Consider the following 15,341-nt stretch of genomic DNA (forward strand, 5'->3'; position numbering starts at 1 on the left):
AATAAAAAATAACAGTGGCATTTGTCAAGTGCTCACCATGTGCCAAGCACTGCATAAAGCTCTGGGGAAGATACAAGATCATTAGGTCAGACACAGTTCCTGCCTGACATGGGGCTCACAGGCTAAGAGATGGTATGAGAATAAGTATTTCATGGTGTAGTGGAAGTCAGAAGGTCATGGGTTCGAATCCTGGCTCCACTACCTGTCTGCTGTGTGATCTCGGGCAAGCCACTTCATTTCGCTGGGCCTCAGTTACCTCATCTGAAAAATGGGGATTGAGACTGTGAGCCCAGCCCTGTGGGACAGGGACTGTGTCCACCCTGATTTGCTTGTATCAACCCCAGTGCTTAGTACAGTGACTGGCACATAGTGAGTGCTTAACAAATAACATAATTGATAATTCTTATTGCTATTTATTTCCTATTTTACAGAGGAGGAAACTGAAACACACAATAGTGAAGGGACTTGCCCAAAGTCACACAGCAGGTAAATGGCAGAGCTGCAACTAGAACCCTGATCTCCTGAGTTTTAGTCCTGTGCTCTTTACTCTTTCCACTGGGCCATGCTGCTTCTCAAGGGGAATGTTGAGAGAATTGTGTGGCTTTCTTTCAACTCCATTCTTTCCCTTTCAGCTGATGTTTTAACAAGAAAGGCAACTTCAGCCCATTCATTCATATAATAAAATTTGTTGTAAGATCCTCCAGAGTCATTTCATGAAGTCATGATGATAACAAACCTATACATTAGAAGATATCAACATCAACTGGAAGCAATTGTATAGAGTGTAAATGATGTAGAACTTTATCTTCCACTGTATAGAGCATGCATTCTGATATTATAATTGATTTTTGTAAATAAACTGTGGATTTGATAGAGTAACACATTGATGGATCTCACGGGGAGGATACTGATGGGAATGCCAGGCTCTGTGATAAGCAGATTCATCAGATTGATTATTAAATTAAACATTGTTGCTTCCATTCAATTTTCAGTAACAAAGGACAAGTATTGTTAAATATGCTGCCTACAAAGAGTATAACCATATTCCAGAGGACTTGGTTTATAATTTGAGACTGTTTATTTGACAAATAAAGATGTGCTCTAATTCTTACCCGGGCTTGCTGAAGAATAGCCTGTGCTTGAGCTTCCTGAGCTGATATAGTCGGTCCTTTAGAACCATCGCCACCATAGCGAAACTAAAAACATTAGAGAAAAAGGTACAAGTTAAAGTGCTTCAATAATTCTTAGTTTTGACATCCTCACCTAATGATTAGATTGGACTGGTGATGCACCATTCAAATTGGAAGAGTTCAAACTAGTCAATGCTGAAGTAGATTTATGATTTCAAATGTCATACATTAATACAAATTATCACAAGTCATCGGAATCAGTGTCAAGACATGTGATTACCCTGAGGCTGAAAATTATCCACTTCCCATCCTGTTCCATTAGCTTAAGATGAATGCACATACACAGCAGAACCTGAAGAAGTGTGTTCAAACCTCCAAAAACTGGAATCTTTGTCCAGAGGGATACCCAATCCAACTCCTGCCATGCTCCACAATTATTGCATGTCCTTCCCAAGTCCCTGTTCACACCAACATAGCTTCCGATTCAGTCCAGGAGAGACAGGGTGCTATTTCCAACTTTTACTTGTTGCTATTCTACTTCAATCCCCTAATGAAATTCCCTGTGGCAACTGCATCAATCTCCTATCACCTAAAACTAGCTCTGGAACCAGATTGGAAGCATTTATGGCACTTATTTTAAGTGTTTGAGGGGAGTAAAATCCTCTCCAATAAGAGTGAAGCTCTTACACAAAATCATTCATAACACAAATTAACTGAAAGAAGTAGTAGTAAATGAAAAGGCCTTGTGCCCTGAAATATTTTTCATGGAAGAGGGTCTTTGAATTTGACACAAGAGGAAAACTTAGGTTCCATTTTCATTTGTCTACATATTTTTCTTCTCCAAACAGCGATACTGCAAATGTGCCTCTCTGCTGCTGATTTTAAAACTTGATTCTACTGTTTTAATTCTAGAAATTGATTATAAAGCAGTTAGTGATTTTCCTGAGTTTCAGGAGTTCATCTTCCCCAAGTTAAATAAAGTAGCTCAGTTTGGGTGTGAAGCAGAACGTTGCCAATAACTCTTACCAGGAGATGAAAGTGGCTTACTAGTCACTTAGTTACCTTATAGTAATTTATCATTAATTGGGCAGAGTTATTCCATATTGCATATATTTCATCCTGTTCCAGAAAGGAACAATTAAATGAATAATAAAACTGACAAAAACCTGGGGGTTGCCTCGACTCATCTTCCTCATTCAACCCACATATACGATCTGCCACCAAATCCTTTTGATTTTATCTTCACAAGATTGCTAAAATCTGCCCTATCCTCTCCACGCAAACCACTACCACACGGATCCAATCATCTACCCTATATTCCATCTTGGCTACTGCATCGGCCTCCTCACTGACATCGCGACGTTCTGGTTCTTCCCACTTCCGTCCACACTTCACTCTGCTACACGGATCATTTTTCTACTACAAATGTTAAGTCCATGTCTCCCCACTCATCAAGAACCCCCAAGGGATGCCCCTCCACCCGCACATCAGAGAGAAACTCCTTATAATGATAAGGTTTTAAAGCAGTCAATCAGCCCATTCCCTCTTACCTACTGAAGAACTGTCTATTGCATGCAGGCAGAGGCCATCAGATGCACATTTCCTCCAAAGCCAGTTTCACTAACTCTTGAAATAATAATAATAATAATTATGGTATTTGTTAAGTGCTTACTATGTGCCAAGCACTATTCTAAGCACTGGGGTAGATACAAGGTCAGCAGGTTGTCCCCCATGGGGCTCACAGTCTTCATCTCCATTGTACAGATGAGGTAACTGAGGCACAGAGAAGCAAAGTGACTTGCCCAAAGTCATACAGCTGACAAGTGGCAGAGTCGGGATTAGAACCCACAACCTCTGATTCCCAATCCCGGGCACTTTCCACTAAGCCAAGCTGCTTCTCGATGCCATTTAGGATGTACTGCTCCCTTCTTCCCAAACCTCCAATTGCAACCCATTTCTCTGAGTATTAAGTTCATCTCCTCTAGACTGTAAGCTTGTTGTGGGAAGGGACTATGCCTGCTTATTGTTACAATGTACTCTTCCAAGCACTTAGTACAGTTGCTCTGCACACAGTAAGCACTCAATAAATATTTTTGAATGAAAACACATTATGAATGGATTCCAAGTTCTGCCATTTTTACTTAACTACTTTCCTCTTCACTACATCCTGATTTGTTCTCTTGGCTCCTTCCAAATTAGACATCCAACAATAGGTTGGCCTAATTCTCCCCTATTATGCCCTAACTTTACTACTGCTAATCCATATTGCTGATGTCTTTCCTTTGCACGGAATTACTTCTCACCTCCAATGTACCACACCACATCTTTTCCATCTTCAAAGTCTTCCTCAGAATTATCTAATTTTCATTGTTCTGCTAAAGTTTTTCAGCCCTTGATTAGAATTCCTATGCATATATAACATTTTACTAATGAGATAGATGAACTGACTATTTTCATTTCATTTAATCTCAATAGTAACTTGAACTTCTTATTTTAAACTTTACCTACTGAATTTTACTATTTTCATCTGCCTGCCTGAATTAGATTGTAAGATCCTCAAAGATTAAGATCCCGAAGTAACATCCCAAATTCTTAATATGTTGCTCTGCACACTGAGCAATGATTCATTCATTCAATCATATTTACTGAGTGCTTACTGTGTGCAGAGTAGTGTATTATTTCGGAAAGTAAAATACAACAATAAACAGTGATATTCCCGGCCCACAAAGAGTTTACAGTCTAGATGGAGGGAGCAGTCTAAGGTCAGGTGACAATGATGACAATAAGTGTGCCAATTTCCCAGTCAATAATTCTTGGCTGGGAGATCACTGGGAATTCAATGCTTAATTTGTGCTAGAACTTGCCAGGTAACTCTGGTAATAATGTTTGGAGGCCTGAACACTGTGGGTTTGATGCTCCGTAGCCCAATAAGCATCATAAAAGTTAGGATATATATTAATTACATATATTTTAGATTTCTAAATGTTTAATACAACCTATTCCATGCTGGTCCTTCAATCAACACTTGGATGGAATATGAGGCAATCATTAATGATAATGACAATAATACCTTCAACATTCAGAATCATTACAAACTGAAGACATCTTTTTTCATTAATTTAGGATTGATTTTCTAGGCCTTGGAAAAATTACAAATTAAGCCAAAGGCAGCCCTCTTGTACTTGAGGAGGAAATAATTTTGGCTTTGTTTCTGGGATTTTTACTGTAATGCTGAGTTTGATTTCTTAAAATAAGATTCTGACCAGATAGATGGCAACATATTAATTTTTGTCCAGTAAAGAAGAATTAAAGACTCACTGGTAACATCAACATTGTTCCAGGAGGACCAGCTAGACCATCAGCCCCTGGTAGACCAGGACGCCCCGCTGGGCCCTGCAAAAAGAAATGGAATACATTGAAGATTAATCAAGATTCATTGAATGCATAATATCTTACAGTATACAGTTACACAAGGTAATTTGCATTCCTTTTCTCCTCTTTATCATATATTTTCATTTGCCCAATATGTTTCAGAGTAGTGTCTTTCTATTAGATGATTTTAATGATGTTTGCCTTCATAATATATGAGCTAATGGCAACTTGATTTGGACTGTGCTTAACTTGTCCTTTTAAAATTCAAAAGGCAAAAGCCCATAACAGTAATCTGAAAAATAGAATATCCAGTTCCATGAAAGTATGAAATACAGATTTGAATCTTTTCAGTTGAACATAGGGACCTCTACAATATATGAGCAAAAGTGCAAAAAGTTAAATTAATACTAACTGTGGCATTGGCTAAGTGCTTATTATGTGTAAACCACTGTACTGAGTTCTGGGGAGACACAGGCCATTCCAGTCAGAAACGGTCACTGTCCCACTTGTGACTTACAATGATGATGATGATGGTGGTGGCATTTGTTAAGCGCTTACCATGTGTGAAGCACTGTTCTAAGTGCTGGGGGTGGATACAAGGTGATTAGGTTGTCCCACATGGGGCTCACAGTCTTAATCCCCATTTTACAAATGAGGTAACAGGCACAGAGAAGTTAAGTGGCTTGCCCAAAGTCACACAGGTAAGTGGCAGAGTCAGGATTAGAACCCATGACCTCTGGCTCCCAAGCCATGCTGCTTCACGCTGCCTCACAATCTAAGTGAAAGGAAGGATATGTAGCTCCCATACTAAAAAAGGGAAAACTGAGGCATTGGGAAGGTTCGCGACTTTCCCAATGTCGAACAGCAAGTTAGTGGTAGAGTCAGGATTAGAACCAAGGTCTTCTGACTCCTAGGCCCAAGCTCTTTCAACTGGGCCACACTGCTTCTCCACTCAACTTTTAGAGACCAATTAGACTCCATTTACCATTGACTAACACTGATTGATTGATTGCTTGACTGAAATTTCCTAGAGCAAAATTTCAAAGTTAAAACAATCCTTAGTAACTCTAATGCCTTAGCTCTGCCATTCACCACATTTGTCCTGGAGAATAAATATTCTGCTGGCATAACATTCTAAGAAAGCAAAATTGTAATCATCTTTTTATTAATCATAATTAATGAGCAACTAAATGTGAGTTCATCCAAAATCAATTAATCCAGAATACTAAGAAGTAGTTTACATCATAAAAAGCATACAGATCAAATCCTTAAGAAAAGAAATAAAATGGTTATGAAATTGACTTGCTTTTCAAAATAATTTTAATGGAACAAATGTAATTTGGAGTGGGAATATCATTCTAAACATTCTATTTTTTTCTAAGCACAACAGTCAAGTAACCAATAAATTGTTTGGTTACCAATGGCTATAGTTTATATAGTTGTTTCTAGACTGCTTATAGTTGTTTTTAGACTGTGAGCCCACTGTTGGGTAGGGACTGTCTCTATGTGTTGCTAACTTGTACTTCCCAAGCGCTTAGTACAGTGCTCTGCACACAGTAAGCGCTCAATAAATACGATTGATTGTTTCTGTGGAAATGATTTATGTGACCATGTTAACTTTGGCAGGTGTCTATTCCTTGAAAAGCAGAAAGCAGTGTAATTTAATTCATAATTTGGCCCAAATAAAAGTTTCTTGATATGAGATGAAAATTTGGTCTTTCAATAACAATGATAGGTACTGCATGTGTCCCATTGAGGCTTCTGAAAAAGGTCCTAGTACAGTAAGTCTCATATAAAGTCATTCTGAAGATAACTCCTTAAGATGTTCCTGCTTAAATCTGAATTTAAGCTTGATAATTGCTTGGATGGTCAATTTATCATTCAATGTTTTCCAGCTCTACCATCTTGCAAAATGAAACCCACCGAAGGACTTAAAGGATATGCTGGGCAAAGTTCTAGTAATCAGGAGTTTTGCTTTCACTTGTCCTTTCATCTCATAAACATTGCAACGGATCATCCCCATTAACTTAGATGTTTTATCAAACCAATAGAAGACAAAGAACGTTACGATGTTTTAAGTTACATTTATAAAAGTTAATTTTGAATATTGTCTTTATTCAGGAGACACCATTATCCTTTGAATAACTCTCCTATACTACCTCCAGAATGTGCATTTGCTCTTTTAAACTTTGCGGACTTCAGTAATACAACTATACATTCACTTACCCGCTCACCAGGGTCACCGGGAGGGCCTGTTGGACCTTGGAGTCCAGGTGGGCCTGTGAGACCCTATCAAAACACAAACACATCAACACATCAATAATTAAAGGATTTCTGTGTACAAAAATTACATAGCACACACTTGGAAAGTAAAACTTCAGTCAATTCCCTAATTATTGGTCTAAGAACTCCTTTAAGACAATGTTATATACAGGAACAATTTTGAATCTGGTTCTATTTTCCTCTTCTGATTTTTCTTGGCACTTCTCTAAGGAAATCCTAAGGAGAGAGTAGTTGGAGAAAGCATAACCAGGAAAATAGAAAGAAGGAATATTAACATTTGAAACAAAAGTGGCAAAAGTAGGATAAAAATGATTGCCTATTACAAAATATGTAACCCTTCAATGCTCAGAGAGTGGTGTTACTAGACTTGTACTCACTTAAATTAATACTAGCTCTTCCTACCTCATTCCCGTGCTCCTCTGAAATAAGCATGGATCGTCCCATAATCTTAGCAATTTAGAAATAAATTAGAGCATTGATGCAGAGAATGAAAAATGAAAAACGTTAAATCCCAACTTTGAACTGGAGTTCTCTACAGAGAAACAAATTGTTGAATTCCAAAGCACTTGAATTCCAAAGGAAACAGCCTAAGTTTCAACCACAAATTTCCAATATAGATAGAATATAGTTTAATATATATACATATATATATATGTATATATATATATAAACATAGAGAGAGAGAGAGAGAGAGAGAGAGAGAGAGACTATAGTTTTCTAAACTACCCTAACAAAGAAATATGGATACATAAGAGGTTTATCCATTTAATCAAACTATTTTGAAAAGTAAAAATATTTGAAAAAAAATCCACATACAGAAGGTCCTTGTGGTCCTGGTGGTCCTTCAATAAGCATCCCCTACAAAAAAAAGAGAAGCAATTTTGAATACATTTTTTATTAAATAATTTTGAATGAACAAGAACTCATTGACAACAAAAAGCTTTTTCTAATAGTATTTGTTAAGCACTTACAATATTCCAGGCACACTGTACTAAGCACTCTAGGGTAGATACACATTTATCAAGTTGGACACAGTCCCTGTCCCACATGGGGCTCACAGTATAAATCCCCATTTTCAGTTGACATTACTAAGGCACAGAGAAGTTAAGTGACTTGACCAAAGTCAAACAGCAGACAAATGGTGGAGTCTGGATTAGAATCCAGGTCCTTCTGATTCCTGGACCCCTTCTCTACCATTAGGCAATGGTGAGTCTGCATTTCTTCCAAATAAGTCTTACCAAACTCCACAGAGTCAGTTTGGTTTCAAACATATTTGGGTTAAAGAAAAAAAATGAGAGCTATGAAATTTGATTTACTGATATGGTAATAAAACTCAGATCTCTTCATTTCTAGTGACTTCAGTATTTGCTGATGAAGCGTGAAAGATTCCAGAAATATGTCATAATGTATGCAATCACAGTAACATTTTAGGGCAGGAATGCTTTATGGCTGTGTCCTCTTCTGCTAAAACCAGGTAATCTTCTCCACAAATTAGAGACTTTCATATAATTGTGAGTAATGGTATAAGCAATGCCATTCTAGGTTAGTTCAGTTGTCCCTAAGGTAGGAAGCTATGTTTGAAAGCAGTGGGGAAGAAGCCATTAGAAAGCAAACAATTGAAGATGGTGCTTAGGGAGGGAAGAAGAGGCAGTGAGGCCTAATGGATAAAGCCTGGGACTGGGAGTCAGAATGATCTGGGTTCTAATTCCAGCTCTGCCACTCATCTGCTGTGTGACCTTGGGGAAGTCACTTCATTTCTCTGTAACTGTTACCTCATCTGTAAAATGGGGATTCAGACTGTGAACCCAATTTGGAACAAGGATTGTGCCCAACCCGATTTCCTTGTATCCACCCCAGAGCTTCCTAGAGTGCCTGGCACATAGTAAGTGCTTAACAAAAACCAATTATTACTATTATTATTAAGAAGGGTGGGAGCAAGTGTTTTGATAAGGTGCGAAAGGATGGGGTTGGATGCATAGGTGGAAGGAGTGGATTTTAAGAGAGGACAGGAGATGTTCTCTTGAGATACTGCTGGAAAAGATGGGAGAGTTGAAGGAGACACAGGAGGAGGGAGGGACTGTGGAGGGGCAAGGAAGATTTTCGGGAGATCACGCCTGATACTGTCAAGTTTCTCAATGAAGTAGATGGCCAAGTTATTAGGGACAAGTGTAAGGGATGATGGGGGTTCAGAGGGTGTGTGGAGGGAGTTATATGTCTAGAGAAATTGGCAAGGGCAATGGTCATGGGTGAAAATAAGGATGGAAAAATATTTTGACAGGGAGAAGAAAGGTCATTAAAGCGTGTTAGAATAAATTTGAAGTGGACAAGGTCAGCCTGCTATCTAAATTTCTGCCAGCAGCGCTGTGTGGCTTATGTGCAAGAGGGAAGAAATGGTCTCTGAAGGTAATCCACAGCTGTTGGCTAGTGGTGTGAGATCCTTTTTGCCTTTACAATTTCTCGTGGCAAAGAATTCAATACATCTACTCCTTGCTTTAAAAATATAACATTCACACATTTGATGGATGTAAAGATCCCAAAGGATCCTGGCATTAATAAAATGGGAAGGTCACTACAGGATCTTGAGTAAATTATAAAAGACTCAAAGTGTTTGGTTTTTAAAGAAAGTTCTATGGGGTTCAAAGACAGAAGATTGCAAATGGAAGTGCTGAGGCACTGTGTCTCCATTAACTGTATGAAGTGTACTTGTTACTTATCACTAAGCAATGTTAGCAAAAACTCTTCCCAGTATGAATGCATTTTCTTCCTCTCTGGGCTATTTTTGTGTTAGTTGAGACAAATAAGTGCAATTGGGGACCACGAAGTGCAGCTATTTCCATGGGCTACAGTGGCTAAGAGAGTACAATTCTTTCCTTGGGAGCAGCATGGCAGCATGGCTTAGTGGAAAGAGCACGGGTTTGGGAGTCATAGGTCTTGGGTTCTAATCCCAGCTTCTCCACTTGGCAGCTGTATGACTGGGCAAGTCATTTAACTTCTCTGCGCCTCAGTTACCTCATCTGTGAAAAAGGGGATTAAGGCTTTAGGCCCCATGTGGGAAACCCCATTACCTTGTACCTACCCCAGCATTTGGAACAGTGCTTGGCACATAGTACGTGCTTAACAATTACCACCATCATCATTCTTGTACTACTCTACTCCTTCCTTTTCTCTCTGACAGCAGGAGGTTTCAAGAGTCAGATTCCTTAGAAGTAAACTTGGATGTGTTTCCCTGTCCAACCGGTGGTGGTTAGACAATTTAGAAATATTTGTAGTGGGCCAAACTACAGTTGGAAAGACTAAAAGCTTATGGGATAAAAAGAGTTAGAGGATTCCCGGCTTTGATCACAACTAGGGACTCTAAAATAATTTTCGATAGTCAAAGGTAAACATTGTCAACTGGTTAATTACGTGCTCTTCAAGTTAGAAGGGAACTCAGGCACAATAACTGTTATAAATAGCAATTCCTATGTAACTGGCACTCTGAATTGCACTTCCTACTGTTATTATATCAACAGTTCATTATCATTATACAGGGAATTAAGAGTAATGGTGAATTTATGGAAACCGAACTTTAAATAATTACAATTAAATTCTCAATGTTAATGGACTGTTGATAGAGAGAATGTAAGAAGCATAATGTAATCTAAATGCCAGGGCGAAGCAAGTAAGACTGCAGTCAGCTTCAAATTAATAGCTAAGGAATTAATCAATGGTATTTATTGAGGGTTTACTGTGTGCACAGCAAGAAAGAAATACCATGGAAGCCAAAATGGTCTTTAGAAAATTGAGCATTGATACTGGGGAATAAATACCATTCTAGAAAATGAATTTTAGGGTAGGTGATAGCTGTTTTGCTAAATCAGTCACTACAGGATTGCATTGGTAACTTCTCCCGCATCCAGACAGCCAGATGTTTTGGGGGACAAGAAATAAAGATTTGGAAGAAATTTCTAAATGAGTGATGGAACTTTTTTTAATAATCATGAAGGAAACATGCTATCACAGCATTTATATCATCATTATGACTGAATTTTAAATTACTACTGGTTTTGACCATCACTGGTCCATAATTAAAAAATAGATAAAGGAGGAGGAAAGCCAGTCACCAAAAATGTATTCCTGAAATTGAGTCAACATCAGTTGGCAACAACTCTAGACTGTAAACTCCTTCTGGGCTGGCAATTGGTCTACCAACTCTGATTTACTGTACTCTTCCAAGAGCTTAGTTAGCGCTTAGTAAGTACCACTGATTAATTTGCAAAGCAATTTAAATTGATCTGTTACAAACTTAGTCATTGGAATTAGGGTGGTGGTGAATGCCATGATTGGAGTGAAAATAAGGATTAGGGATGTGGATCATTTATGGTTTTGTCAACAACTAGAATAATGTTGACTAAGTACTGGATGAATTTCTGGATCACTCACAATGCATTACCTAGAAAATAATTGTTTATATTAATGCCTGTATCTCCCTATAGACTGTAAGATTGCTGTGGGCAGGGAATGTGTCTGCTTACTGTTGTATTGTACTCTCCCAAGCACTTAGTACAGTGTTCTGCGCACAATAAGCGCTCATTAAGTATTACTGAATTGATGAATGAATGAACAACAATCCCAGCAGGGCCAAAGCTGGATCCTGGCTTTCATGCAGACTTTTTGTAAAATGGAATTGGATTGTAAAATCCTTGAGGGCAGGAATCACATTTACTAATTCTATTGTACTCTCCCAAGCATCGAATACAGTATTCTACATACAGTAGCAGCTCGATAAATATTACCATTTTGTACTGCCTCAGGCACTTAGTACAATATTCTGCCTACAGGTAGTGCTCAATAAATACCACTGACTGATTGATTGACTGATTGATTCTGGAGAACACCAGCAGGGAAAGTGTTTATCAAAATGACTTTCACTTTGAGAAGCAGTGTGGTTTAGTGAAAAGAGCCCGGGGTTGGGAGTCAGGGGTCGTGGGTTCTAATCCCAGCTCCACTACTTATCAGTTGTGTGACACTGGGCAAATCACTTAACTTCTCTGTGCCTCAGTTATCTCATCTATAAATTGGGGACTAAGACTGTGAGCCCTACATGGGACAACCTGATTACCCTGTACCTACCCCAGGGCTTAAAGCAGTGCTTGTCACCTAGAAAGTGCTAAACAAATACCGTCATTACTATTATTAGTAAGTATGGAAATCTACAGTCTCCCCACCCTAGTAGATTGTCCCTCCTTGGGCAATGAACTCTTATTTTAATGGATTTATTGAGCATTTGGTTTCCGTATTTTTTTTATTGCTAAGAAGTACAATCCTAATAGGCAAACAATATTTTTCATAATAATAATAATAATAATATTTGTTATGCACTTATGGGCGAAGTACTGTTCAAAGTGCTGGGGTAGATAAAAGGTAATTGAGTCATCCCACGCAGGGCTCAGGGTCTTAATCCCCATTGTACAGATGAGGGAACTGAGGAACAGGGAAGTAAAGTGACTTGCCCAAGGTCACACAGCAGACAAGAGGCAGAGACAGGATCAGAACCCATGTTCTTTGACACCCAAGCCCAAGCTCTTGCCACTAGGCCATGCTGCTTCTCCATGATTCAGTCAATCATATTTACTGAGCACTTACTGTGTAGCAAGCATTGTACTAAATACTTAGCACTTTCACTGAAAATCCCTACCCAACAACTGGCTCATAGTCATGATCAAAGCTAAAAACCTTACATATCATGATCACAGTCAATGGTCTTGACAGTCTAGTCCTTTAGACTGTAAGCTCATTGTGGGCTGGGAATGTGGGTGTTATATTGTTATACTGAACTCTGCCAAGTACTTAGTACATAGTAAGTGCGCAATAAATACAGTTGATTGATTGGTCTGCTTCAGAAACAGTGATCTGACTTGGGAAAAGGATGAATATAGGAGAAGTTTTCTGTCACTAACACCGCCAGAACACGAAATAACAAATGATGAGCATAGCCAGGGTCTACTGTAATCACTGGTGATATTGCTGGTCTATCATTGAAGTAAAAAAATGAAGATGAAATATTTGCATTCATACTCACAGGTTCAACTACAGCTGCTTCTCCTTTTTGTCCTTTTTCTCCATATGCGCCATGTCCATGCACCTTTCCAGTGAAAAACAAAAATGATTTGAAACTCATCTGTAATTAATGTTCAACAAGAGTCACGAGTAACATATATGCTATTCAGTATATATGACCTGCCTAAATGTCACTTCTATGGGATCACTTTTATGATTTTATCATCAAATAACTTCCTTTACAGATAACCTTGCTGGTTCTGGACACTGCTGGAGTTTCGAAGTTTGGAAAATTTTGAATATTCAGAATGTAACTGCCTTCTTTGTTGACCTGAGACCCTGAATCCAAAGAGTAGCACTTCTCCAAATGTGACCCTGGGTGACAAGATGATGGAGCACAAGAATCAAAACAATAGTATCAGGAAACAGTGACCTTTTCCCAGTCTTCTGAATGGGCTGTTCACTTAGAAGAAAAATTACTCCTACTAAATGCCAACACTATCAATCTTTCCATATCTACACTCTGCAATGAAAGTTGCTCATTTCCAGTCCCTCCAGTCACTTTAGGAAGAAAAGTTTATTTAAACCATCTCTTCTGGCATGGTTCCCCTCACTATATTGCAAATTAGACTCACAACATTGTGATATAATTGTTCTGCTTACTGTTCCAATTTGGTGTGGAGAAATGCTGACCTAAGATATTGAGTGTTCTTTGGAGATGAATCGATCTGTCCTGCTAAGAACTTGTTAGTAGCTTCCTTGGTCTTCAGATATTTGTATTTTCGTCTTCACTTTCCTTCCTCTCTTCACCCTACCAAAGCACATATTCTTTTCTATCATATATCACTTAACTCACTCACTGTTATCACTATTCATTCTCCCCCATCGCCTCTTTCCCTCTCTCCACCCTTCAAAGCTCCAGAATGTTTCTGAAAAAGAGAAAAGAACTTAGGACCACCCTTCTTCTGCTACTCTGAAACCTTATGACTCTTGAAACATTCTTTGGAAGGCCAGGCAGGAAGTGGTTATAGGAAGTGCTGTCCTCAAGTCAAATTTCCTCCAAGTGAACACCAGGTTAGGACAGTAGCATGTGTTCCCTAAACAATCACTGAACATTTCCCAACCTTTAAGGCACTTTTTTCTTGGATGGTGAAGTTTTATTTTCAACTCTGACTCAGAGAAAAAGGAACTTCTACAGAAATAAACTGATGGGGGAAAAATCAAAAACGATTTGCCAGCACTGATTTGGCCTTTGACTAGGTAAACTGAAATGGGTTAAATACAGTTATGATTGGAAAGTTAAAAAAGTATTAATGGTGTTTCATTTGGTGAGATCAAATAATTTTGGCCATTATGAAATAAGATACTTTTTATAAACCTTAATCCACCTCTAAAATAAACATATCAAACTCTACAAAAAAATAAAAAGGTGGGATGAAAGAAATAGTATTGACTGCTCAGTGTATCTCTTACTGCTTAGTATATACACATTGTTTCTTCTTTAGCACACACACACATACATACACTAATCTAAGTTTAAACAACATTTCTATTTATAATTTAGCAAGTTACATTTAAAGACAAAATTTCAGAATAAATAAGAATTTACATTAGAGTCAAAGCATTAAGAAAGCTCTCATATAACATACTCCCTTTGTGGCTTCAGACATATTTACCAAAAGCGCAAGAAGATGCCTGACCCTCACAATGAAAATGAACAAGCAAGAATCCATCAGTGATGTAAGAAAACCACAATGCGCCGAGTGCCAACTTACACTTGTCTCTGTGATATCAGTCTCAGCTGGAACACCAGGACCAAACTCCTCCATAGTGGGATTTGTTGGTTTTTCTTCATATTCTTTATAGTCATAAAAATCATATTCGCCCAAATCCCCATCTATCGGGAGATCAGAGTCCCTGCCGTCTACTCCTCTGTTTCCATATTGGGATTCCTCAGGATTATTTTTCGGGGAATTATAATCCTCTCCAGTTACGTACTCTTCTGTAAATACTTCTTCAACCGGATTTGGCTATTTGTATCAGCAGTGAACGATTGGAGAATAGGAGGGATACAGGGTTAATATTAGTAAAGACAATTAAGCATTTGCTGGTGTAGATAGCATGATAGCAGTCATAAAAAGCTGGATTAATAGAACTCTAGCAACTAGTTTTATAATGAGAAACTGAAGTTGCAGAAAGCTAATCTTTCAAGGAAATTGAAAGATAAATCTACATACACAGGTATGCTCAAGAAATATTACTTTCAAATCATTTTTTTCACCAAAAACTTGGAAACTAGCTTACATGCAAAGATGTGTATTTTGCTGTTTCAACAGCAAAGTACACAGGAGCTATCCTGCTTGTTTCCAAACTTTTAAGTAAAAATTTACAGAAGTAATATTAAAAAGCAAATTTTCCAACACTTTCAAAATCCCCAATTAAAAAAAAAAAACAACTATTAAGAAAATGCAAGTAATACTGTAGTATCCAGCATTGGCTCTCCTTGATGGTGAAGCC

General features: G+C 38.2%; 1 protein-coding gene across 1 annotated transcript in view; it reads right to left on the bottom strand.

Annotated features, from left to right (window-relative positions):
* The window catches only part of COL11A1 (collagen type XI alpha 1 chain), a 287,116-nt gene that overhangs the window by 181,922 nt on the left and 89,853 nt on the right, over nt 1-15,341 (bottom strand). Inside the window, exons 8-13 of the mRNA XM_038745119.1 lie at nt 14,600-14,854; nt 12,847-12,909; nt 7,602-7,643; nt 6,729-6,791; nt 4,449-4,523; nt 1,113-1,196 (exon numbers count right to left, since the gene is read on the bottom strand). Coding sequence (XP_038601047.1) covers nt 1,113-1,196; nt 4,449-4,523; nt 6,729-6,791; nt 7,602-7,643; nt 12,847-12,909; nt 14,600-14,854 — 582 coding nt within the window. The remainder of the gene's footprint in view (nt 1-1,112; nt 1,197-4,448; nt 4,524-6,728; nt 6,792-7,601; nt 7,644-12,846; nt 12,910-14,599; nt 14,855-15,341) is intronic.

Source organism: Tachyglossus aculeatus, chromosome 4 (genome assembly GCF_015852505.1).
Source record: "Tachyglossus aculeatus isolate mTacAcu1 chromosome 4, mTacAcu1.pri, whole genome shotgun sequence".
NCBI lineage: Eukaryota > Metazoa > Chordata > Mammalia > Monotremata > Tachyglossidae > Tachyglossus > Tachyglossus aculeatus.